Source organism: Ipomoea triloba, chromosome 10 (genome assembly GCF_003576645.1).
Source record: "Ipomoea triloba cultivar NCNSP0323 chromosome 10, ASM357664v1".
NCBI classification, from domain to species: Eukaryota; Viridiplantae; Streptophyta; class Magnoliopsida; order Solanales; family Convolvulaceae; genus Ipomoea; species Ipomoea triloba.
Genome location: NC_044925.1, coordinates 5,664,173 through 5,692,002, shown reverse-complemented (window position 1 = coordinate 5,692,002; position 27,830 = coordinate 5,664,173). Strand labels below are relative to the sequence as shown.

Here is a 27,830-nt window from a genome sequence, read left to right as displayed (position 1 = left end):
TAAATATGGTACAAGTTTATTGATTGTAAGGTAAAAATTTGCGTGAGAGCGTTTCATCGTGAAACATGTCGGGTCAAGATAAACAAAAAAAAATGTAACTTGTATTATTATGTGTTTAGAACAAAAATGAAGAATGATGCAAATAGATATACAAGGTCTAAGTCATCTCACCCTACTCAAGTTCTATGCCAAACTAGTTCACATGAACCTTCACAAAATGCAAATATGCAGGCAAAAGCTAATTCGTTGCACTGCACCTTACTCAAGATGGTTCATTTTATCATACACAAAATGAAACAATCAAACAATCAAAAAAAAATTCAGTTGTTAATATAAGCAAAAAAGTTTCTTATATATATTTTTTACTGTACCAATTCACTTTTTATTTAGCACATAGAACTAATTTGCTTTTTGATAAAACTAGACAGGAAAATCTAACAAATACGTGGTTGCAACATCTAATACCGAATCATGCATTTCACTTGGTAAACTACACGTGAGTGACAATTTTAGTTTTCAAACAAATTAAATTAAATGTTGGTTTATTGATGGAGAATACGAGGAATAACAGAAACGAGGAAATGAGATCTTCAGGCGTGATATCACTTTCCTATAAGCTTTTAATCTTCCCTCTCACAAAGCAACGAGGTTTCAAGACTAAATCTTATGGGATACAAGAAGATGAAACAAAGTTCTTTGTTGCTTGAAAAGAAACTTTAGGAGAGATTTGAACCGTGAAATAACTTGATAGAATGCAAAAACTTGCTATGTTCATCAGATGACACTCCCTAGAATTTATAGAAAAAATTATAATCGTTGGGAGCAGTTTACTGGAAGTTTATGGCTGTTGGTAAACCACCTTCAACCATAATTTTGAACTTCCAACCGATTTTGGATAGGATAATCCGGTTTACGTAAGTTACGTACCCAAGCATGATAAACGTGATAAAACACATTCTAGTCTTAATATCCCCAATGCAATATATACTTGTTGCAAAACAAGAGATACTAAAACAGGTGTACGATACTTACCCTTACATATATCAGATCAGCATTCGAATCATAGAACGCTTCACAGATTCGCATCTCTCGAGAGTTGGAAGTTTACAAAAAGACTATCGAGACATCTGTCGATCGAACTGATCTCTCGATGTATCTCTCGAACATTCCTATCTCTCGAGACACCCATGTTCCGCGAACTAATCTTTCGAATAAACTGACCTCTCGAGGTATCTCTCGATCATCCAAAATCAACTCCACCAAACTAAATAATACTTATAACTCCATAACTCCAAATATTATTTAAGCTTGCATGGTAGACATCTGAACCATTAATTTCCATTTACTATATAAATATCCAACATTAAATGTGCTCATTATCTTCTACGCCATTATCAGCCCAAGAAAGCACCAATTAGTCATTGGATTCATGAATTTTTTTTATTGTGTATTAGTATTTAATACGATTTGGTTACATGTGTTTTTAGCAGTGTTGCGAAAATCCACCTATGCGTCGATTAATCCATACCTAGGCGCTAGGCGCCGGTCGACCGTCTAGCGTATCACATTAAATAGTGGTCTAGGTGGCTGGCCGGCTAGGCAACCGCCTAGGCCGCTTAGGCGCTGACCGCCTAGACCTCCTAGGCTGCCTAGTTGGCCAATTAACTATTGTTCTTTTTTTTTTAATGGGTTTTTCACTCAAAACAACATCGTTTTGAGCGAAATAACCTTAAATTATGCAAACTCTAGATTTTTTTAGGTTAATATTTAATATTTTAGTATTAAAGTATTATATAATTTATAATTATTAGTCTTTAAAAAATTAAAAATACTTAATCAAATTTTTAAAAAATAAAAAATAAAATAAAAAAATACATAGGCGCCTAGACGCCGATTAATCCCCGCCTAGGCATCCTAGGCGCTAGGCGCTCCCCGAACGCCTAGCGATATTTTCAACCATGGTTTTTAGACTTTCAAAAATTTAGTGTCTTGTTTAAAACTATTACATTGTGATGCTATTTAAGATATTATGTTCTCAACACCCTGTTCATTTTTGGGTCATAAAGTGTGTAAAAGTTAATACTTCCTTTTTTGATTTTGTTTTCACTAGTGCAAAAGTACATGTTTTCTAGTTGTAATTAAAAGATGGCAGATTTGCGAGATAAGTTAATTTTGATTAATAGCTGAAACACACATAAAGTAGCTAAGATGGGACACACATGACTATTATTACATATATTTAACCATTATATTTAACACATTGGGGTAGCTCAAGTGGCAAGTGAGTTCTCTTTGTGGGAGGGATTTTGGGAGAACCCTGGTTCAATTCCCAGAAGCAATGATTCCTTTTGGGCCATTACCTGTGCCTCTCAGAGCGAACATGGGTGGACCCATACCATTAAACGGATGGAGAAAGACCTCGTCTTGGGTTCAAATCCATATTTTGCTTTGGTCCGAATATTTATAGTTTTATGCCACATCGTCCGAATATTTATAGTTTTATGCCACATCACAATTAAAAATCTGACATGGTGAAAAAAATAAAAATGATTAGATTGAACAAAACACTATAGTAAAGGGATACTAATTAGGAATAAAGTATTTATTACTTATATATATAGAAAAATGTAATACTTTTAATTGAAAATGAATATTCCTTAAAAGTATTACATTTTTCCAAATAATAAAACTTGCCAACATTACTTATTAGGGAAAATGTAATACTTTTGATAAAAAAAATATAATACTTTTACGCCACAAAAAAATTGACATGGTAGAAAAAATAAAAAGGATAAAATTGAACAAAACACTATAGTACAGGGACCTGAGAGATACATACTTTGACCCACAAAAATGTAATACTATACTTTGACCCGAAAAAATGTAATACTAATTAGGAATAAAGTATTTATTACTTATATAGAAAAATGGGAATAAGGTTCAAATTGGGTATTGAACGTAACCTCAAAGTGCAATTCGGCCACTGAACGAAAAAAAAAAGTGTAATTAGACCACTCAACACTCCAAATGCATGCAATTTTACCTGATAGCAGGTTACCTTCCATTTCCATTTCATCAGGTTGCGTGCTTACCTGGATGGTAAGTTGGCATTTTAAAATATTTTTTAATACTAAACTTTAAAAATTAAAAATTTAATTTAAAAAAACAAACAAACAAGCAAGCATTGTATTTTTATTTTTTCTTAATTAATTTTTTTTAAAAAACAATGAAGCAGACATTTAATTTTTTATTTTTTATTTTTTATTTTTAATGTTATTATTATTAAAAAATTATTTTAAAATGCCAATTCACCATCCACATAAGCAGGCAACCTAATGAAATGAAAGGTAACATGTTATCTGATGAAATTGCATGTATTTGAAGTGTTCAGTGGCCTAATTGCACTTTTTTTTTCGTTGAGTAACCTAATTGCACTTTTAGGTTACGTTCAGTGGCCAATTTGAACCTTATTCCTAGAAAAATGTAATACTTTTAAGGGAAAATGTTTTCCTTAAAAGTATTACATTTTCCAAGTAATAAATATTTGTCAACATTACTTATTAGGGGAAGCGTAATACTTTGGGATAAAGTACAAATAAGCCATCATACTATTTAAGAAACAACAATTAAGCCATCGAACTCAAGTAAACCCCAAATAAGCCACAAAATCCGAAAAAAATAAAGAACAATTAAGCCATTGAAATCGGAAAAAAAAAAACGCAATTAAGTTCAAATTGACCTATTTAGCAGGTTATTTCTTTTAAAATTTGACACGTGTCTTTTTAAAATAATTTTTAGAGTCATTGCCATTTTTTATCCTACTGTTATTGGGGCATTGTCAATTTTAGTTCACTTCATTAATTTTTGTCATATTGTGGCCAGTCTTATTTAATCCTTGCCACTTTTAGTCCACCGTTAAAATTCTCGTCAAATGACCGTCCAAAACAGGGGTATTTTCGTCTTTTAATGCTTTGGTCATTTCCTTTACCCTTTGTAGTGGTTTTCCTTAAACATTTGTAGTCGTCTCTTTCTCCGTTCTCCTTTACCCTTTGCAGTCGTCCAAAATAGAAGACGCCGCATAGAAAGATTTAGGTCTCCATTAGATGAAAGGAAAACCACTACAAAGGGTAAAGGATATGACCAAAGCATGAAAAGACGAAAATACCCTTGTTTTGGACGGCCATTTGACGGGAATTTTAATGGTGGACTAAAAGTGGCAAAGACTCAATAAGACTGGCTGCAATGTGGCAAAAATTAATGAAGTGGAATAAAATTGGCAATGCCTCAATAACAGTAGGACCAAAATGGCAATGAAATTTATTTATAAGAAATTAAGAAAATTTAAAAAAAATTACAGAACCGGCCATGGCCTTTTGGGCGAGGACGGCCATGGCCGTCTAGAATGAGGGCGACAGCCATGGCCGTGGCTGCCGCCCTCGTTCCAGATATGGAAGACATGCAGACGACCATGGTCGTTCCAGATCGGAGACGGCAGTGGAAGTCTGTCTTATAGATTTGGACCTCAAACGGACCTCAAACTTGAGGTCCAAATCTGGAACGAGGGCGGCAGCCACGGCCATGGCTATCGCCCTCATTCCAGATGGCCATGTCCACCCTCGCCAAGATGGCCATGGCCGTCATGCTTGTTATTTTTAAAATTTTCTTAATTTCTTATAAATAAATTTTTAAAAAATTATTTAAAAAAGACACGTGTCAAATTTTTAAAGAAATAACCTGCTAAATAGGTTAATTTGGACTTAAATGCTCTTTTAATTGGTTCCGGTGGTTTAATTGCTTTTTTTTTCCGGTTCGATGGCTTATTTGGGAGTTATTTGAGTTCGATGGCTTAATTGTTGTTTCACAGATAGTACGATGGCTTATTTGTACTTTATTCCTAATACTTTTGATGAAAAATATACTAATTTTATATATTGATGTAAAAGTATTACATTTTTATTAAAAACTATTACGTTTTTTCTAGTAAAAAAAAAATCTTTATTCTTGATTAGTATTACATTTGAGCATATAAGTATGACATTTGCATATATAAGTATGATATTTGCACTTGATCCGATCGGACTTGACTCATCTCACGAATAAGGATCCGTGAGATAGTCTTACACAAATGTGACCCTTATTGTAATGATACTATAGTTCATTAAATGGCATAAATTGACTAATTATTACTTAAATACATTCTTCTATATTTTGTTTACATAAATAAAATAAAATATAAAAAATATATTGTTGATGAGATATTTTAAATGACATCATATTAATTTATAATTTTTGTATATTGTTTCGATAATTGTGTAATAACTTATAGTAGTGAATTAATGAGCATGCAACAATGACTTGGCTATTATTGAATAATTATTATTATTATTATTTATTTTTTTGGATCAAAGCTTATTAAAGGAATGATAAGAAACAACAACAACAATAATAATATGAACATTTTAAAGAGCAAATAGGGAGTTTTGTTTACTCAAACTTGAAAAATACTTTGTGGGCTCTCATTTTCTACTCTCACAAATCTTTGATGACCCACGAGATCAAGATAACCTATCATTATTTGTCACATCATACAAAAAATAAGAGAGTAAGATTTGAAAGTACATATAATATAAATCATATTTAAAATATGAAGACAACCTACCCAACTAACAAAATCTGGTGTAATGTGTCAGAAAGGGGATTACTCTGCTACTGTGTCTTCTTTTTCTTTTGAAGCAGAATTTCCCAGCAAAAGAAGAGGGAATATTGTAAGAAATGAAGCTATATATACCAATTTATGCTTCACACCACTCACTATGTATTACAGTTTGGAATAGACTATCTAGAGATGATAATCCACTATTTCAGTATTGTAATTGTTTAGATAAGTATGGAATAGAGAGATGTCATCAAGCCATGAGATGAGTAAACAAGCAACCATGTGATTTGTATTGTTAATAAGAAAGACGAAATAGAAAGTAATTCCTTATGAATTGAACTCACATTTGATGGAGATCCAGCTAGACAAGTGAGCCTGGATTTTGTATTGGCCATTGCCAGTGGATTTGATTTCATGCGAACATCCCATACACGTATGTTGCCATCTGATGATGCAGATGCTACTAAATATGGATACTCCTCTTCATCATTGTTGGAGAGTACAAGTGTACAACAATGCCTTTTAACAAAATAATAATAATAATAATAATAATAATAATAATAATGTTGTTGTTGTTGTTATTAGAGTTTTTCCCCAAAATGGTCCCTCGATTATTGCTCAATCTCAATTTTGCATTTCGACTTTCAATTGCACCTAATGTGGTCCCTCGACTTTCAAAAACTCACCCAATTTGGTCCTCCGTTACATATTCCGTCAAATCAGTGTTAAAATGGAGGGCATTTTCGTCCATTTACCTATTGTTAGCCTAATAAACATTGAGAAATAGTTGAGGGACCATTTTGAGAATAGTCAAGGGACCATTTTGAGAAAAACTATTTTATTTATTTCATTTTTGTTTATTTTCATTTTTTAGACTCTATAAAATAAGAATTTCTATACATTTTTTTTCTTACAAATATAAATAGTTAAAATCGTGCAATCCATCCTAAAAATTTTCAACTTTTTTACAGACTTTTTCCCTCTATCTAAATATACAAACTATTCCTATGCAGATTTACAATAAGTTCCGTAAATTTTATAAATACTCATTTTTTAAGCACCGATTAAAATAATTCTTAGTCACATCCGTAGTACTAAATATATTACTTTGGATTTTTTTATAAATAAGATATAATATTATTAAACTCAAATAATTAAAAATAATGTGCCCACAACACAAAAGATTTTATGATTGACTTAAAAATTAACTATAAATTTTATTGTTGAATACAAATTGACAATTATTAAACATTATTTATAATAATTATTGTGTCTCGTGTAATATACTAAAATTATTAGGTAGGATTTTTATAATTAAGGTATAATTTAATTAAATCAAAATTATTAAAAATAATGTGTCCACATTACAAAATAAATTATACTTGCCTTAATAATTAATAATTAATAAAAAAAATAAGAAGAGGAAAACATATAAAAGATGTCATACAATATCTTAAATAATGTAAATTAATATAAAATTTAATAATTATTTCGAAATCAAATACAGAAAATATTGCAGCAAACATTGACGAGATTTTACTTTTCGGCTCACCTGAGAAGTTTACTAAAAAAATTTACCTTTCGGTCCAATATTTTCCCTACATTTTTCACTCTTTGGGTGTCTACGCTTGAAAAAAAATATTATTTTCAATGGTAAAAGGAATATTTAATGTGATACATAGTGATTGATTGTCTATGAACATTATAAAAATAAAAATAAAAAAGAAGTATATGAGTATTTATGAAATTTACGGAACTTATTGTAAAACTTCATAGGAATAGTTTGTGTATTTAGAGGGGAAAAGTCTGTAAAGAAAGTTAAAAATTTTGAGGTTGGATTGCGCAATTTTAACTATTTATATTTGTAAGAAAAAAATGTATAGAAATTCTAATTTTATAGTGTCTAAAAAATGAAAATAAACAAAAAATGAAATAAATAAAATAGTTTTTCCCAAAATGGTCCCTTGACTATTCTCAAAATGGTCCCTCATCTATTTCTCAATGTTTATTAGGCTAACAATAGGTAAATGGACGAAAATGCCCTCCATTTTAACACTGATTTAACGGAATATGTAACGGGGGACCAAATTGGGTGAGTTTTTGAAAGTCGAGGGACCACATTAGGTGCAATTGAAAGTCGAAATGCAAAATTGAGAATGAGCAATAGTCAAGGGACCATTTTGGGAAAAAACTCTTGTTATTATTATTACCTGTTCAATTACACTTTTCGGTGGATTGTTGTTGTTGTTGTTAATGTGCATTCAGTATATTAAAAATGTACTTTTTGTTATGATCCACACATCACTACGTGGACCATGGTCCACACAATAATTTGTCTTAGTCTCAATCAGAATTGAGGATCCTTGAGTGCTAGTTCTTGAATGACAAGAGAGGAGACCAAGATTGAACTGATGAACAAGGAGAATACCTAGGGCTGTAAACGAACCGAACATAAACGAACGGAGATTGTTCGTATTCGTTTGTTAAGAATTTTGGAGTGTTCGTGTTCGTTTGTTAAGGTTTTTGAAAATCATGTTCGTGTTCATTTGTTAAGAGTTCATTATTGTTTGTTAACGTTCGCGAACGTGTTCACGTACGTTAACGAACACGTTCACGAACATGTTCGTGTACGTTCCTGAAGAGGTTCGTGAACACTTAATTAAGAAACACCTGCACATGTTCATGAATACAATTCGTTCGTGAACAAGACATAATCTACATTCACGAACAATAACCAAACAAACAACACAACTATATATGTTTGTGACCCTGTTTGCGAACATTATTAAACGAACACTGAACGAGCTTGTTCGCGAACATTATTAAACGAATATAAATGAGCTTGTTCGCGAACATTACTAAACGAACACAAACAAACTTGTTCATGATCTCTTAGCAAACGAGCTTACCACTATTCAAACTCTGTTCATTTATTAACCGAGCTCTAAATTTTGTTTGTTTGTTAATGTTCGTTTACCTTAATAAACGAACGCTTACCGAACACGAACACAAGTAGTTTGTCAAAAGCTCTGTTGGCTAACACCCCTAAGAATACCAAAGTTTTATTTTCTTTCATGGAAAGAAGGGAAACTACACGTAGAGAGGAGTGGGCACTACAACAAAATGTTTTTTTAGCGACATATACTTAGCGCCGGTTATATAAAACTACCTCTAAATAACTATTTTGAAGCGGTTATAGAAATTGCCGCTAAATTTAATATGAAAATCTAAATAATTAATCACTCCTACCATCGTAAATCACTCAGTTCTATTCTGTGTCCTAAAATCCTAAATCTCGTCACTCTCTCACTTATTCAAAATCAGCCCTAAATATATGAATGGAACATGAGAAACTGACTAACCTTAGGTAGGATTTCTTGATGGTTGGGATTGCAATGTCATTCTGTTCACAGTTTGTTCAGGTAGGCATTATTGTGATGCAATCTTGTTTGTTATTCAATTTGATTATTTGAACCTTAAAATTGGATCCAGTGCAAATGTAACAAATATGTTTGACATCAAGAAATTTTCACTCGTGTTCTCTACATATTATTGTGTTAGATTTTATGTGTGTGTGGGGTTATTGTGTTATACTTAATTTATTTCATGATAATGAAAAATTATTATGTCGGTCGATATTGATGCCTTTTTTACATGATACAATTGTGTATACCAACATGATTGATTCAAGTATAATTGGAATAGAAATTATTCTCAATAATATTTAATACCATAATATTTTCAATAAATATATTCTAAATAGCGACGATAGAAACAACTTAGCGACCGGAATTTTCAGTCACTAAATTTAGGGAAGGAAATTTAGCGACGGAACTAGCAACGGAAATATCCGATGTTAGATCTAGCGACGGAAATATATGATGCTATTCTCTTACAAATTTTGTCATTCAAATCGTCGTAGAGAGGAAAATAACAACGGAATTGTTTTGGTTAGCGACAAAAATATCCGTCGTTAAATTTAGCGACGGAATTATATTGTGTCGCAATATTTTAGCGAGGAGGGTTTTCGCGACGGATTGTTTCCGTCGCTAAATTTGTTTGCGACGGATTTTTTACTTTCTAGCGACGGAAAATTTCGTCACTATTTTCGCGTTTTTTATTTTGTAGTGGATAAGAAAAAGAACTGCATTTGGACATTTTATAATATATGTTTACATCTAAAAATAAATAAATATAATTGTATGCATGCATTTAGAATAGAATTACCAAAGCAACAACATTGATATCAATATCATCAGTTCACAATCGTTATACCCTGCACCACGTACGTAAAACGACGTCGTTTTGGTGTTAGTGGACGCGGACGCGAATGACTCCAGGGAATTCATTATCTATAATACACATAATCATTATCTAGAATACACAGAACGTTTGCCTAGAATACACAGAATGTTTGCCCAGAATACACAGAATATTGACACACAATACACAGAACTCATCCTCCTAACATTCGAATGCACAAACACATCACAACATGCGTTACTAACATGAATACACATAACCGTTGCCTAGAATACACAGAATGTTTGCCCAGCATACACAGAATATTGACACACAATACACAGAACTGATCCTCCTAACATTCGAATGCACAAACACATCACAACATGCGTTACTAACATGAATACACATAACCGTTGCCTAGAATACACAGAATGTTTGCCCAGCATACACAGAATATTGACACAAAATACGCAGAACTCATCCTCCTAAACATTCGAATGCACAAACACATCACAACATGTGTTACTAACATGAATACACATAACGGTTGCCTAGAATACACAGAACTGTTGCCTAGAATACACAGAATGATTGCCTGGAATACACAGAATATTAATATAAATACAGAGACCGGGCGAAACGAGAAATGTGATTTCTAAAACAACGAACGATTACTTTACAATACTCAAAACGACGTCGTTTAGGTACGTGGTGCACATTGCTATGTGCACCGTATAATTTGCCATCAGTCCATCACCAATCTCTTCATCAAGTCTCTTTTCAAACCGTTCCTTGTTTGCTCACTGCCTGATGGCACCACCACAGTATAACTCTACATAAATAAAATACTATTAGAAATTTCATGATACATTTAATTAATAATTGATGTTGTTTTATGGATTTAGGTGTGTAAAGTTAGACCTTCTTAAAGTGTGTTAAAATAAATATAAAATGCCTTGTAGATATAAGTTGAAAATTACAAGTGCAATGCCTTAGGTGTGTGAATGAAAAGCTTAAGGTACATGAATTTAAAACTTAAGGTGCATTTTTTAAAAGCTTAAGGTGCGTTAAAATAAATCAAATTGCCTTGTATATAAAAGTTGGAAATTATTACTGTTATGCCTTAGGTGCGTGAATTTAAAGCTTAAGGTGAGTTGTTTTAATGTTTAAGGTGAATTATATATTAAATCTAAACTACCTTATAGAAAAAAAGTTGAGAATTACCAATGCCAAGACTTAGGTGTCTAAATTTAAAGCTTAAGGTGCGTTATTTTAAGCCTTTAAGGTGCGTTAAAATAAATCTAAATTGACTTACAATTAGGAATGTCGTTGCAAAGGACCTCAAAGGAGAAATTGCATATCTATACTTCTCCAAGTGAATTAAAATCACACACCAGACATCAAGTACAACGGACGACACATATTGATTCTCCTTCAAGGAGAGCAGTTGCTCAATCATCAAGATCCTCTATACTCTGGTGGAGTCAATCCAAGATTGAAACTTGGAATGTCAGTAACCTTGTTGCTACACTCTATCCTTCTTTGTATAGCAAGGTCAATGGCAGCCAGATTCTCAGAATTTGCCCAAAATGCATCTTGGCTGCTTATTGCTTCCACCTCTTCTTATGAAAGAGATGGTTGCACCTCTTTGCCAATTCCAAGCATCTTTTGAGCCAAAGACTGCATGGCCTTTACATTCTCGTTGTTTGCAAGCATTGGTGGTGATTGTTGGGCCAATTCAATGACCTCTACCATGGTTGCACCAAACAATTGCAACTTCTCTGTGAATCAAGAAATGTAGGCCTGGGAAACGAGAAATTGCCTCCTCGGCTCTGAGAAATTGCCTACTACTCTCCGGCTTCTCGGCTCTAGCCTCTTAGAATGTTTGTTCCATGATGATGAGGTAAATCTGTATTTCTTTTATCAGCAACTGATTGTTATATAAAATGCTTATTTGCAACAACAATATGTCTACTAAAATATCTATTGTCCTTTTTTTTTTTTTTTTTCTAGCGATAATATATCCATGCAAATGTTACAAAAGATCATGTCTTGAAATATCATCAGATTTTTCAAGAGGGCAAGCTGTATTCACTCAAAAATTTCTTAGTTGTGACCAACTATTACATGTACATACAAAACTACCCAACATCGCAATCTGATAAAGTTCAACTACAAAACTGAAGTAAAAGAGATTAAATCTAAAGGATTCCTTGTGTTTATGTTTCGTTTAAAAAGTTTTCTCTTTGAAAAATCCAGCTAAAGTTAATGATAAAGAGTTGTTCAGCAATTAGTTTTTATTTACACATTTGCTAGATAATTTCATATCTAAAGTTTCCTATTTCTTTTTATTTGCAATATTTTCTATATTCCAAGATGTGATTGGAAGGATTGTTGAAATCTATTAACCACTAGATAAGATAATTGGTGGAAAACCCTCAAGACTTATTGATTTTCTTATAGCTGACACAAGAGTAAGTTGCAATCCATTTTAGTTTTTAATTTTCAAATATAAAAACTGTATGGATAATATACTTTGAAGTGCACAGTCTGGGATAAACATGTTTCTGTTATACTTCCTTACTACAATGCTAAGTTGAAAGAACAACTGATTGTAGTAATACAACTGTGTAGGGCCAAGTTTGCAAATGGTAAGTTTTTATTGTTTTTACTTCTCATAACATCTTAGCCTTTAATAGGTCAAGTGAGGATTACCGATTCTTATGATGCCACAAAGTTGTGGTTTAATAAAACTTTTAATGAATATGTGGAATTCAAATCCAAGTATATATTTCATATATATATATATATATATATACTTAAATGAATTATTTTTTTGTTTATTTTGCAAATCTACTTTAATTATTTTAGTTTTTCTTAAAGGTTAGCTGTTGAGAACACTCATGTTCACAGTATTAATACTGCAACAGTTATGTCCCAATCAACTGGTCCAGGTGATTTCAAAAGTGGCAATATCATTGTCAGTACAGTGTTTGATCTTTTTGATCAAGTATAGGTTTGCAAGATATAATATGAGTAGAATTAACTTATTTTTAATTAAATTCAATGGTTAATTAAGTCTCTCCTTAATTTGAGAGAGCGGTAAAATTAAATTTTTGAAAAGATTGTAGTAATGAAATTGAAACAATTGAATTGCTCTAATTGCATCGTTGTTAATGGATCCTTATACTTTCGGTTGCAATTTTCGTGGGATGAGGGAAATATCATTCTAAATACTTTCTCAAACACACCTTAAGAAATATTTTATGATGTTAGGACACTCGTTATAACGTGGACCGTGGTTACTGATACTACAGTTCATCGTAAAAGATACTGCCTTACATTTGTTTTTATATTATTGAATGAAACTGTAGTTATATCGAAATGTAACTGTAGTTGTGTTGAAATGTAACTGCAGTGTATATGAACTGATACTAAATAACAGTTTCACATTTGTTTTTATATTATCGAATGAAACTGTAGTTATATCGAAATGTAACTGTAGTTGTGTTGAAATGTAACTGCAGTGCATATGAACTGATACTGAATAACAGTTTCACATTTGTGTTTTTATATTATCGAATAAAACTATAGTTATATCGAATTGTAACTACAGTTGTGTTGAACTGTAAATGCAGTTGTGTTGAAATGTAACTGCAACTATGTTGAAATGTAACTGCAGTGTATATGAACTGAAATTGAATGTCGCGGAAGGGAGGTTGTTTCATAAGTCTATTTTCATTAATCAAAACGACATCGTTTTGATGCGCGATCCACGATATAATTTGCGATGTTAGGATGGCGGTTTAAGTCTCACATGAAGTAAAATTTTTACCTGTGATCTCTCATTTTGGAAGTCACCTTTATGTTGCTTGGCCACCATGCAAATCTTTGGCACCTTAGAAGTAATTTAATTGCCCACCACTATAAATAAAAAAAAATGTTACGTTATTGTTTTAAATAATAATTATTTTATTTACAAAATTGTAACTCCATTTCTAATGATGGAAGTATGATACTTTTTTTTTACATTAATAATAAAATTTATGACGTGTGGTTCTATCATGCACGCGCGGCGCACCTGCTAGCACAGTGGCATACGTGTATTTTCTCCGCGGCAACATTTTTCTTCTCCTACAATTTACCGCTTTAGAATTTCTCTCTCTTAAACAGAATTTCTCCCTCTGGCTCACTGTAAAATCTCTCTCAGCATTGCACTTTGGAGGTGATTTCATTCTTTTCAGAATTGAAGAACTAATTTCTCCTTCGAATTTCAACCGTTCTTCGTAGATTTGTTTTCTTTTCGTTTCTTTCTGTTATGACATCTCCCGTTTCCTGAAGGTCACAAATGGCGGACACGAAGGAGATTGCCTCTTCTGAAGAAGGAGTTCAAGATGATCTCCTGTCATCTAAAGGTATATATCTTTATGCACATTAAGTAATTCAACTATGTGTTCACATTAAATATTGAAATCAAGTATATCTATGCTTATATGCTCTGAATGTCTTCGATAACATGCGTAATTTTTTTTAATGTGTATAATACAGTAGGTATGTGTTCTTGTAAGAAGTTATCTGCGGCCTTCTGTATATAAATGAGCAGAAAATTTTCTATATCTGCGATGGAAGTTTTCTATCTCTGATATTCTAGTGAAGAGTTCACTAAAAGATTGATAATGCATATGTTTGTTCCTCACCTAGTGCCTCTCCTCTCTCTATGTCAGAGTTTCAAATGTTTGTGAAAATGTTTAATTTCAATTTAATTCTATTAGTTACTCAGTGTCGTGTTGTTGTAATTGTAGAGAAGAAGAGAATTTCTGAGTACATTGGAAATGTCAAGCTGGAACAGGGTGTAGAGTCCATTGGATCTGAAAAGCTTGCCAAAGAAGAAGCAGAACAGAAAGTGTCTGAAGATGATGGTGACAAAGATTTGTGTCTTCCTGGATGTAAGGGCTGTCATATGGCAATGGCTAGGGCAGTCAAGAAAATCCTAGAGCGACCTCTTCCTGATGATTGGATGGTAAGTAGCTGCATGCCAATGAATTGAACTTCTTCATTTGTGTTCATGTACGTGAACTTTTCATTCTATAAACCTTCGAAGTGATTTCTTGCATATATAATTATCTATAGGCACGATGAAAAGAGTGATCTTAGCTTGTTGATGTGTGGAGGTTATATAGTTATCTATAGCCGTAATCCTATTGCTATATAGAGTAGCGGCATTCAATTTCATATATATATGTTATATTTGCATAATCGGTTAATTATGAGTGCTTTAAAATAGCTATATATATATGTGTGTGTGTGTGTGTGTGTGTATGTATGTATGTATTGCTAAAATTCTTTTTTTTTTTGTTTTGTTTTGAATTCGACCCTTAGTTACGTATGAATCAAACTTAAAGTAGAACTAACACCTATTTAAACATAAACCCTATAAACCAACTTTCTGAAGAAGTCTATACGTATAATTTGAATTTAATCTTTCAAATTACACAAATTGTCACCAATCTTGTTTCTCAATAAAGTTTGTACTTATCAGTAATGTAGCTACTACTCAGATACCACACAATCCGAACCCCTTTAATTTGAAACTTCATTTTTTTTCCTCTTTGGCAATCCTAATATATAGCCGTTTGCATGTTTAACTGAGAATTGTAGAGGAATGATCTTGTCCAAATGGGATGATTTGAGATTTTTGGAACTGAAAATAACTTTCTTTACTTTGTAATTTTATATAAAATCCTAGGGCATAACATGATCATATGGCACAACAATATTAAATCAGAGACCATATTTGATCCAAACCCTCTCTAATACCTCTAATATAAATAACATTCTTTTGGTCCAACCTATACCAATTAAAAAGATAAATGTGCTACGTAATTAATAAGATATATAGCTGTAAAATTTACAATCTCCTCTTTTGACATATGTTGGTAAAAAATTAAACAATCTCCCTTTCTATGTGCATACACTCCCCTCAGTATGTGGCCTAGCTTTCTCCCCTTTTTTAATAAACAGAGGCCAAAAGGCAATATCTCAAGGTTAGAACAGTCAAGTAAGAAGCTATCAATCCCAATCATGAGAATTAAATTAACCAAATGTAGAAAGAGAGAAATATAACTAGATAAGAATCGTTAGTTCGTTACTAGTGAAGATTATGTAGCCCATGTAAGGTACTCCAATAAATAAAGGGAGAGAAGTGATTGTTTCCCAATTTTGATGCTCCCCTTTGTATATACGATGGTTGATTCCAACAACCCAAAGTTGTAATTTTGGTGCTCCAGCGGAGTGTTAATGGCCAAAATCAAGTAGTTTATGGGAAATATGACTCATTTTCACTCCTACTTATAATATATGGAAACCTTGTACTCAAACACAATTAAAGTTCATACAAGAGGCATAAATTCAATTCTTATTTTTCTAAGACTTATTGAAGTACAAGATGATAGGAATAAAATAGGGTAACACTTGTAAAAAGGATAGCAATTATTATTGTGTGGACCATGGTCCACTCAGTTGCGTGTACCATACTATTAAATAATGTACACTCAATATAAAAATAATATACATTCAGTATAAAAATAATGTACATTGTATTCAGGGGATGTACATTATTTGTGTACTGAATGTACATTATATTGTATAATGTACATGCAGTACACAAATAATGTACATTTAGTATATTAAAAATATACTTTTTGTTATGATCTACATAGCACTATGTAGACCATGGTCCGCACAATAATTTGCCCCCTCACATGGTGCGGGCCAATTCGCAGGCTTCGACCCACTTTGATAGTCCTAGTGTGACATAGCTTTCTCCCCTTTTTGATAAACAGATGCCAAAGGCAATAGCTCAAGCTAAGGTTAGAACAGCCAAGTAAGAAGTTATCAATTCCTATATCATGAGAATTAAATTAACCAAATGTAAAAAGAGAGAAATATACACTAGCTAAGGTCAGAATCGTTACTAGTGAAGATTATACCGCCTTTGTAAATTACTTCAATAAATAAAAGGAGAGGAGTGGTTGTTCCCAATTTTGATGCTCCCCTTTGTATATACGGTGGTTGATTCCAACAACCCGAAGTTATAATGTTGAACAAAAAATCAAGAAATGTTTCTGGTGCACTCAGTTAATAATCATATATTTGCTCCAGCGAATACTTTCTCAATTTGGACGTGCCTATGAAGCTTGGCAATTCAAATTATTGCGGTCCATACAGCTGTGTCGACTACGGCTCAAAGTGACGTTGTTTTGACCGTTAAAAAAATTATTGGTCAATAACAACGTTTATTGTAACTATTTGTGTTAGAATAATTAACTTTTTGGGTAAGAAAATATACCATAAAACACTGTTTTGTATAAAAAAAAATTATGTAGAAGACATCAAAACTGTGTGCAGATCAGATTAGGCTAGTGCCACTTGACATAACAGAAAATTTGGAGAATTTGTAGAATTGTAGGATATAAAGATTTAAACTTTAGAACAATATATATATATATATATATATATATATATATATATTAGAAGATTTTCTTTCTAAATTTACATTAACTAAAACAATAACTTTCCTTCAAAAGGCGAAATTTCTTTGCCCAAGGGTTGTTGCACCTCGACTTACAGGATGGTGGAAGGGTAAATCATGCATGATGAATCAGTGGTTCTTAGGTGGGATGACCTATGCATGATGCCCACAAGGAACCCACACATTGAGTGTAATTTCACATTGCTGCCAAAGTTTGGTCTAGCTTGTATCATTACCCACAATCTACCACCTACGTTACAATTGAGCTATCCGTGTAGGCAACTATACTAATTGGTTTGTGGTGTAGTGTAGTGGTAAAATAATACGGAGTATTATTTTTTTTATAAATTATAATATAATATATAATATAAACAAGGGTAGTGTATTATAATATGACTTTAGGCTACCTTTCTTTAAACAAGAGTAGTGTATTGTTTAAAAAAAATAAAAAAGGTGGTGGCATAATTGTAAATAAATGAATACAAACAACTACCCTTTTAAAAACCAAGATAGCGATTTAAAAAAAAAAAAAAAGAAAAAAAAACAACAAACAACAAACAAACAAATGGATACACTTTCCGCTACCCTTTCTCGTAACAAGGGTAGAAGATATTTATATTATTTTTTAATTAACATAGCTATCCCAAATCATATCTCACGCTTCTCCTCAACGCCATTGTTGTCGCCCTCACCACACCTCCGCCATCAACACCGCCTCCCTCATCCTCCCACAACCCCGCTGACATCGCCTCTCTCACCACGACTCCCTCAGCCTGGATCAAATGCCTCCTCGACACCAAGCGAAGGACTCCAACGCCTCTATCATCAGCCACCCACGATGTCGCCACTACCGTCTCCACTGCCACAGTTCTCCTCAACCGTCGTCGCGGCTGCTTCTCCGACTTCAACCACTGCATGCTGCTGGTCAACCGAACTGAAGCACGCAGATATTTTTTTTGTTAAAATTATTTTTTATAATTATCATTGTAATAAATATTATATTTTTTAATTCTTATAATTTTTATTTTGACTTTTTAGATATTTTTTGTTGTTATATCCTAATATGTATAAAAATATGAATTTAGTTGTTATTTTTGTTGGGATTATATAGTGATGTGTGCATATATGGCATATTATATAAATAATATGAGTAGAAGTATGAATTTTGGTTACGAATTTTGATTATTATTTTATTTTGGATTTTGACAATTTAATTGTTTAAGTTTGAATTTTAATAAATGTTGTGTGAAATAGGTATTTTGATAAATTGTTTATTTGATGAAATATGTATTTAGATATTTTGAATTGATTATAATTACATATATATTTTAATTATGAAATATGTTGTTTGATGAATAGATTGAATTTGATATGTTAAGAATATATATAATTTGATGGGTTCAGTATTTTGATGAATTATATTTATTTTGATGAGTTAGATATATATATATATTTTGATTATAAAGTAGGTATTTTGATTAATTAAGTATTTTGGTTACGTATTAGGTTTTTAGAGTAATTTGGTGAATTAAGTATAGGTATTTAATTTGATGAAGTATTTTGAATGAAGTACTTTGATTACAAAGTATATAAATTGATTTCAATTCAAATCACCTAATATCGTTTACAAGGGTGTCCATCATCGAGTATCTATATCTACACAGTACTTAGAATAGCATTTCATCGAGTATCTATATCTACACAGTACTTAGAATAGCATTTTATCAATTGACAGATATGTATCGAAGTTGGATGCATGAGAAACGAACTACGACATTCAAATATATTCAAGGAGTTCAAGAGTTTATACAATATGCTGAAGAAAATAAGAGTAAAAAGGTGGAAGACTTTATTGTGTGCCCGTGTTGTGATTGTAAAAATTTGGGAAGATATCATATCGTAGTTCTGATCAAGTGAAGAGCCATTTGATACGACGTGGTTTTAAGGAAACATACAATTGATGAATATGGCATGGTGAAAGCTTAATTCCTAGTACAAGTGCTAGTAAGGAAACTCAATTAGATAGTGAAAATCATGCAGACTATGAAACTCAAGCAAACAGGCAAACTCATGCTAGCGATAACGAGGACGATGAAGATAATGACCGAATTGATGAAATGATGTGTGGCGTGTAGGGAGATTTTAGTGAAATGCCTCCTGAGTTTAAAAGTTTGTTTGACAATGCTGAAAAACCTTTATTCTCTGGATGTTCTAAATTTACTAAGTTATCTACTATGCTTAACTTATACAATTTATTAAAAGCAAAGAATGGATGGAGTAATAAGAGTTTAACGGAACTATTAGAACTACTAAAAGACATGCTTCCTAGTGATAATGAACTTCCTAATTGAACTTATGAAGCAAAAAAATTGTTGTGTCCGTTAGGTATGGACATTGAAAGGATACATGCTTATCCAAACGATTGTAATTATTGTATTGGAAAGAATAGAAAGACTTGCATGTGTGTCCAAAGTGTGAGACATCACGTTATAAAAAGAAAGTTGTTGATGATATGTGTGAGATTAAGAAAAGTCCCCCAACGAAAGTATTATGGTATTTTACCAGTAATACCAAGATTTAAACACATATTTGCTAATACCGTAAAAGTGGGCCGAAGCCCGCGGGTTGGCCAGCACCCGCCCTGCAATGGGGCGGTTTAAGGTTATAGAAAAATAGGCCCACGAATATGCGGGCGGCCTTGCTTGGTAACATTTTATATATATATATATATATATATATATATATATATATATATATATATATATATATATATATATCTAAAAACATAATAAGTGTCAATCAAAGTTATATCATTGATTTATGTCCCACTTTTTTTATGATAATAAATGTATACATTTTGCTTTAAATGTTGTACACTTCAATGTTATTAGACAAAATTGTCCCTACTACATTCTTGTTATACACAACTACCCTTACACCGTTATAACACCGTTACTTTTTAACTACATCATTATTACCATACACCTATATCTATCATATCTTTTTCCTATTCTTTAATTATCATTTTATTAAAATCATTATATAATTAATTTAATTGTTGATTATATTTTAATTAAATTTCTATTAATGGTAAATCATATATGTGTATATAAAATACATATATTATTTGTGTATATATAATTCGAATCATAAAGTTTAATTATTTGTATTTATTAATGTTTTAATATTGGGCATGAATTTTCGCGTATCGCGCGTACAAAATACTAGTATATATATATGGCACATCATTCCTTCCTGGTTGACGATAACAATAGTTGTTTATTTTAAATAAAAGAAACAATATCATATTGGACCATGATCCACACAGCTATGTGGACCATGGTTAAGGTAAAGGGTCTAAAACGGAAAGATAAAGAAAAGTAAGGAAAAAGACAATCTGAAAATCAAATTTTAAAGGAGAATAAAACAAGGGACCATGAGGTTCCCTCTTGTAGGAAAGATTTCTTGCCCAGCTGCTAGAGCTATTATTTTCATAACTTATTGGATGTGTTCCCTCCTAGGAGAAGGTTTCTATTTATACTCTATTACAAGGTCTAAATGTAGTAATTAAACAACTATCATGCTAATCAATAATTCCAGACATTCCTTGTAAGATGTCTTAGTTGTAAATTGTTGCATGATTTAGGTTGATTGATTAATTGTTTATGATTTTCCTCCTTATGTGTGTACACTATCCACTGATTACGTTATTTATCAACCATGGTCTACCATATAATAATTGACAATTTTTTTTTAGACAATGAATATATGTTACATTTTTAATATACTAAAAGTACATTATTTATATACTAAATGCACATTAATGTACTTTCAGTACTCAAATAATGTATTTTCATTGATACAATGTACATTTTAATACTTTCTCTCTTCCATTTTACATGTCTTACTTTCTTTTTAGTTTGTCCCAAAATATTGTCCTCTTTCTAAAATTAAACATAAGTATCATTCTACATTTCGCAATTTACCATTTTGACTTTTTCAAATTTCTAGACAATTAATGAGGTAAATACAGTTGCACATTGTACAAATAACACCTACTTTTGAGCGGCAAAATTGAAAAGTTAGTAACATTTGTTTTGTTGCATTAAAAACCGTGCAAAAAACAAATGTCACAAACAATTAGGGACGGATGGAGTATACTAAAAGTACATTATTTGATAATATACAAAATAATATACTTTCAGTTTTCAAATAATGTACTTTATGTACATAAATAACTTACTTTTTATTTGTATTCTACACAGCTGTATGCATTATGGTTCATAGAATAATGATCTATAATAATTGAGGTTCGAGAGTGAAAGAAATTAAATTTGTAAAAAGGTTATTTTTTTCTGAACCTGCAACTGAGAAAACCTGACAAATTTTCAAGGAAAAATGACATTTTTTCTCCTGAACTATAGGCTTATAATACTTTTCCCCCCTGAGTTATTATGTATCCACATTTTCTCCCTCAATTATTTTAAAAGTAATCGTTTTTCTCTGATATTAAATAGACATTTTTACCCTTAAAACAATGATTTCATTTATTTTTCTTCCCCAACAAATTATTATTTATATGTAGGGATGACTACGATTCGATTTGAACCGAACCAGACACTATAACAATCGAACTAAAATAGTAGGGACGATTCTTGTTATGATTTAGAATTGGAAAAAAAATAAATAAAATAAAATAATTGTTGAATTTAGACTATTTTTAAAAATAGAAAATAGAATTTACAAAAATAAATAAATAAATAAATTTTGAACCGGCAATTCAAACCGAAACTTGAATCATAATAAATGCGAACTGAAACCGAACAAATTTGTAAACACCGTTTGTAAATGATAAATCTTTTTTGGTTCCGATTTGCATTTATTCTGATTCTAGTTTCGGTTTGAATCGCCGGTTCAAAATTTATTTATTTATTTATTTATTTTTGTATATTTTATTTTTTATTTTAAAATATTTTAAATTTAACAATTATTTTATTATTCTTCGATTCTGAATCGACAAGAACTGTCCTTACTGTTTCAAGTCGGTTGCTATAGTGTCCGGTTCGGTTCAAATCAAACAATCGTCATCCCTACATATAACTAATAATGTGTTGAAGAAGAAAAATAAATGAAATAATTATTTTAAGGATAAAAATGTTCATTTAACATCATTGGAGAAAAAATAACCATTTTCAAAATAATTATGGGAACAAATGTAAATACATAAATAACCTAACTTAGAGAGGAAAAGTGCTATAAAAATATAATTCAAAAAGAAAAAGTACCTTTTTCTCCAATTCTCAATATAGCTTTTAATATGCTTTTCTTTTTAATTTAATAATATTGTTTTTTTTACTTGATCCACAGTTGAACTGCAGTAATATTCACGTATCAATGAAACTTGAAAGCAATGTAATAAATAAAACATAAAAAGGTTATAATACATCAAATCAAATGCTAACTAAAAGAAAATCCACACAGAATATATGCTGATGCTGATCCACAATGATGACGATATTGACAAAGCCCTGCACTATCGACTAATATATTCACATACGACCTTAATGAACAGACCAACAGTTTTTGACCAATATAATGAGAAACAGAAATGCCAAGAAACAAATGCAAATTAATGTAATCAGACATTGGAAGCTGATCTCGAAACTTGGGACAAAGCATCTTCGAAGTGATCCTCGTCCGACTTCTCAGTACCAAAGCATGGGGGGATGAAGGACCTGAAGATGATCTCCATGTTGGGAACTTCTTTTTTTTCTTTGCCTGCAGAAACTACTTCCAGGGCTGTGCTTTGGAAGAATCGGTAGAATTTCTTCCTGCACACGAAGGCGAAGATGAAGGACAGTATTGGAAGCGGGATGAGGAGTGGGGCGTAGGGGAACTTCTTCACCCCAAAATAACCAATCATCGTCAACTGATACAGAATCAGGGCAGCCACCACCCGAGTGTGCATATGCGGCCACATCTTTCCGTAGCTCTCGAACGATGGAACGTACACTTTCAGTGCCTGTCCACAACATTAAGATGGTTTCGTTTCAATCTCGTGTTTCAGTGTGGAAAATGGTTGTGTGATCTTGCAAGAGATTTCTGGGGTGGGGGGATTTGTTAAACGGAGGCCGGTAAAGAGCTAAGTCCTCTAATTGGTGGCTAAGGGGATTATTGGGCTGAATGAAGGACCAATTTTGGCACCCTGCCTCTCGAAAATGTGATGGTGGTCTATAAGAAAATAAAATTAAGCCTTTGCTATTAGCTTTAGCTTTTGGCGTAATGGTAAGCGCTTGATCCTAACAAAGTAGTATCAAAGCTAAGTCACACGGCTAAGTCCAGCACCCTCCCTCTCGAAAATGTGATGGCGGTCGATAAGGAAATAAAATTGTCTTCGCTACTAGCTATAGATTTTGACATAATGGTACGCGTTTAATCCTAACAGTTTATAAATTTCATGAGGGTAATAAGGTAGAGTAGGATGTGTTGGGTGGAGGAGGCCTGTAAAGGGCCAAGTCCAGCACTAGGTTGCTAGGGAATCGTTGGGCGAAGGCTTGAAGGGCCAAGTCCAACACCCTATATCTCAAAAATGTGACGGTGTAAGGAAACAGAGTTGCGGCGCCTTTGCTACTAGCTATAGCTTTTGGCGTAGTGGTAAGCGATTGATCCTAACAGGATGATAAAAGAGTTACCTGATTGCGAAGAAGTAGCCATCCCAAGCCAAAGTAAACCGCCCCAAATGGAATAATGATTGGAGCAATGACTGAGTAGCAAAGACAAATGATCAGAATCAGCATGTCACCAGGAAATCGAGTTGCATATCCTAGATCTCCAGGAGCCCAGGCTTCCTTTATCTCGGCATCAGTTTTGCACATGTACTTCTTCTTTAGATGGAAGATTATTAGAGGAACTATTCTCGACAGCTCGAGACCATAGCCAACAAAGAACCTGTAAGCCAAAAAGAGAATAACAAATCAAAAACCAAAGGAAACTGGCAAATATCAAAGGAAAGAAAGAGGGAGTAGTTGAGTATTATTACTTTAGAGCCACAAAAGTCAGGAAGAAAGTTGCACTGCTGGGGAGACTTGTTGCCAGCAAAGAAATTATACTGTTGGGGTGAGCCTGAATGGACTTGAATGTATTGAAAAGCGTGGAACCAATCGTGACGCCAATGAAAACATTCAGCACTGTAAAATAAAAATATTTCCCCGAAGCAGCCCTCGTTGCGTGGCTTTCTGAAGGAATGCCCTCGGCTTTGGATAAGAACAGAAGAAACTTTGGCAGCAAAGCGAGGAATACAATGAGAGCGAGTTGAGGCAAGTATGCTTCGAGCACCGTCTTGATTGCAGGTTGATCAACAATGACCTTCAAGAATGGGAGGTATTTCCTCAAGTTCTTAAGGGTCGTTAGAGCCGAAATGAAGCCAATTGGGATCATGTAAAAGAATATTGTCAACAAGACGATGAAGTAGATAACATATTGACGAACTATCCTCTGGTAAAACCCCATAGCAAGATTAGTCCAAATCAATTGGCGCGGTTCAGGGGCATCGGTCACCGTCCATCTGTCAACCATCGGGGAATGTAAACTCTGCGACGCAGATGCTGCAGTCACCCTGCTGTTGAAAAAGACGATAGCACAGCATTGCTGTTTCTCCTTAAGAGTGACCTTCTGTTCAGCCTCCAATTTCGAAGTCAAGTCATTAATTTTCTCATTATAGAACTCTATTGAGTCCACCTTTTCACCCAAAATACCAAGGAAGCCGGTTTTATGTGTGGGTTTTGGTTCTTCGGGTTTTGTTTCTTTCGACTTTGCATATATGGCTTCTGTTCGTTCAAGCTTCTTTTTGTACCCTACTAACTCTTCATAGATTTTATTAACCTGACAAAATCAAGAAAGGTAAGGCTACAAAAACGGAAACTACAGAATCATTAAAAGAACATAGTACACACAGTTCATAATGTTGCAGCCAGGTATTCTAGGAAACTTCAAAATACTAACCTTCTTATTGTCTGTCACCAGCATTGATCTGTAAAACGTCTCCGGGTAGATTTTACTAAAGTAGGAGTCAACCTGTTCCTTCCTAGATTGACCCTCGGGGACAGGAGGAATGTCTCTGACAAGAATCGCATATTGCTCAGCGCTGGCCTCAGAAGACATTAGAGCTTCAACTCTCAAACCGGAAACATGCTTGTATGCTTTCCAAAGAAAGAAGTACGTGACCACAGAAACCCAATACGTGGCAATAAGAAACGCCCATAATCGCGGACTATTTTTCTGTAAACATGAGAATAGAAAATTAGCAAATTCAATCATTTAATCAGTGGAGGCATTATCACATTCAGGTTTATAGTGACCTCAAACTTGTACAGAAAAAGGAAATGTAACGGAGAATAGAGATGCATATATGCCAATAAAATGCCTAAGAAACTTACTCCAATATGCCCCATAGAAAGCCTATCGAGTTCGTTGAAAGTCCCGTTGCTTGTGGTACTGTTTAACCTCACACTATGATCAGTTGCAGCAACCGGTAGAAGTGTTGGCAGCAGTATAAGGCCAGAAAAGACCAATATCCCCAAGGCTGCAATAATAACACAAGTTTTTTAAAAGTGTCACGGGAGAGATACTACATTCTTCCTAATGATTTAAGCCCTCTGCTTCACAGAAATCTAAACCTTCTACTGCTAAAAGGACCCTTGGTGAACATTTATCCACAACTTCAATGGAAATCTAGTTCAGGTGCAATGAGCTTTGCATTCAAACGCAACTGACACTATAATGATAAACCATCCATAGCAGTTGCTATGAACATTCGTTTCAAGGCCTTGGCGAACCTGTGCTCATGAGACCATTCACCCACAAGAGAAGAATACGAAGTCCATATTTTTGAATTAATATTTAGTCTGACAAAACCAGTCTGTTGAGCGGAGGCCAGTGAAAGACTAAGTCTAGCAATTGGTGGTTAGGGAATTGTTGGACAGAGGCCCATGAATCGTCAAGTCTTGCACCCTCCTTTCGAAAATGAACTATAGCTTTTGGCGTAGTGATAAGCATAAGTGGTATTCGAGCCCAGCCAGGTCACGAGTTCGCGCCCCCAGCCATTACAAGAATACCACAAAAGAAGGAAAAAGAAAATGCCCTTCTTCAAAGAGAGTCACTTTAGGAAAAAACTTTGCAACATCTTGAAGTTTCTTGAAAGAAAGGCTCTCAGCACCAATTTTGCAATTTCTCAACAGAAAAAAATGGATCTAACATTGAAGATCTAAATCACTCTTCAACTTCCATCAATTTGGTTTCCCATACATAAATACCCATCTAAGACTCTCAGCAGAAAAATGGGAGAAAACTATCTAGATATTTACTATATTAACTGCAAAAATGAAATAAAAAAAGAATTACTGCTAACAAAACAGAGGATTACACCTAACTTTCAACCAAGAACCACTCCAAAATATTTTTTTTTTAAATGAAAAACAAAAATAGAATTAAGAATATTGTTACCAGTGGTGAGGAAGACAAAGTAGACAGCCGTATCAACGCCAGACATAGTGATGATATCTGCTTCAGAGGAAGAGAGTGCCTCCCGGATCCACGAAAACGGGTTCCGGGAAACGTACCCGTTTTCAACCGGATCCAGCCCTTTCAGGATCCGGTTGGGGTAGTAAACGACGGCGTTCCCGGGCTTCCTCGACAGCCACACGAACAGCAGCATCAACACCACAAATATCACGAACGACGTCCCTAACGACGTCAAGAAAGAACTGAAATCCATCCTGGCTTTTACCTAAAACCCCAACAATTCCTCTGCAAAATCAAAACTTTCTTAATTTCCCCGAGTTTCAGCCCTGCAAAACCTGGGTTTTAGCTTTTCTTGAAGCTTAGAACCCTAGGGGCACAAAGATTAGCTGTCGATGGGCATTGAAAGCTGAGGGGTTATTAGTTATTAGTAGCCGTTGGAAGAAAAGGACAGGGAAAGGAAAGGGACGGAAGAGGAAAGAAACGACGGTTGCGATTCCTCAAAGCTGTGAACTGTGTTCGAATCTGATCTAACTTTGAAATTCGGATAAGCTGAGCTGCACAGTTGTGCGTGCATTAACGAAAGGAGCAGAATAAATATCTAAACTCACTTGCATGATTTCATTTATGATTTGATGGGAGTGGCTTGCACATACATACACGTATATATATACAAGTTTGAAGTTTGAAGTTTGAAGGGGTTGTATGTATAGTTTGTAATTTTGTATGTGTGGGGAGTGCGTGTTTAAAGAGTGTGAGCTTGAGTAGCTGCACTGTGTATCATCGCTTTCAATGCAAGAAAAGGATGAAGGGAACCAGATGGCCGATGTTGACAGCGAACCCTGTGGGGTACTTTAGTTTTTTTTTTTTTGAAAACGTGGG

The 27,830-nt window shown here is 33.4% G+C and overlaps 2 protein-coding genes across 2 annotated transcripts; one reads left to right on the top strand and one right to left on the bottom strand.

Moving 5' to 3' along the window:
• The first annotated feature begins 14,112 nt into the window (after window positions 1-14,112).
• LOC116031577 lies at window positions 14,113-15,037 on the top strand. The gene is made up of 3 exons (XM_031273816.1): window positions 14,113-14,126; window positions 14,243-14,316; window positions 14,704-15,037. Exons 2-3 carry the CDS (start codon window positions 14,250-14,252, stop codon window positions 14,946-14,948), a joined length of 312 nt encoding a protein of 103 aa, XP_031129676.1. The 5' UTR covers window positions 14,113-14,126; window positions 14,243-14,249; the 3' UTR covers window positions 14,949-15,037.
• A 7,784-nt stretch (window positions 15,038-22,821) lies between these two features.
• LOC116031544 (CSC1-like protein ERD4) lies at window positions 22,822-27,612 on the bottom strand. The gene is made up of 6 exons (XM_031273773.1): window positions 26,934-27,612; window positions 25,868-26,013; window positions 25,434-25,709; window positions 24,472-25,313; window positions 24,125-24,380; window positions 22,822-23,454 (listed from the first exon to the last, which is right to left on the bottom strand). The coding sequence occupies exons 1-6, from the start codon at window positions 27,202-27,204 to the stop codon at window positions 23,071-23,073; spliced, it is 2,175 nt and encodes a 724-aa protein (XP_031129633.1). The 5' UTR covers window positions 27,205-27,612; the 3' UTR covers window positions 22,822-23,070.
• Window positions 27,613-27,830: the final 218 nt, after the last annotated feature.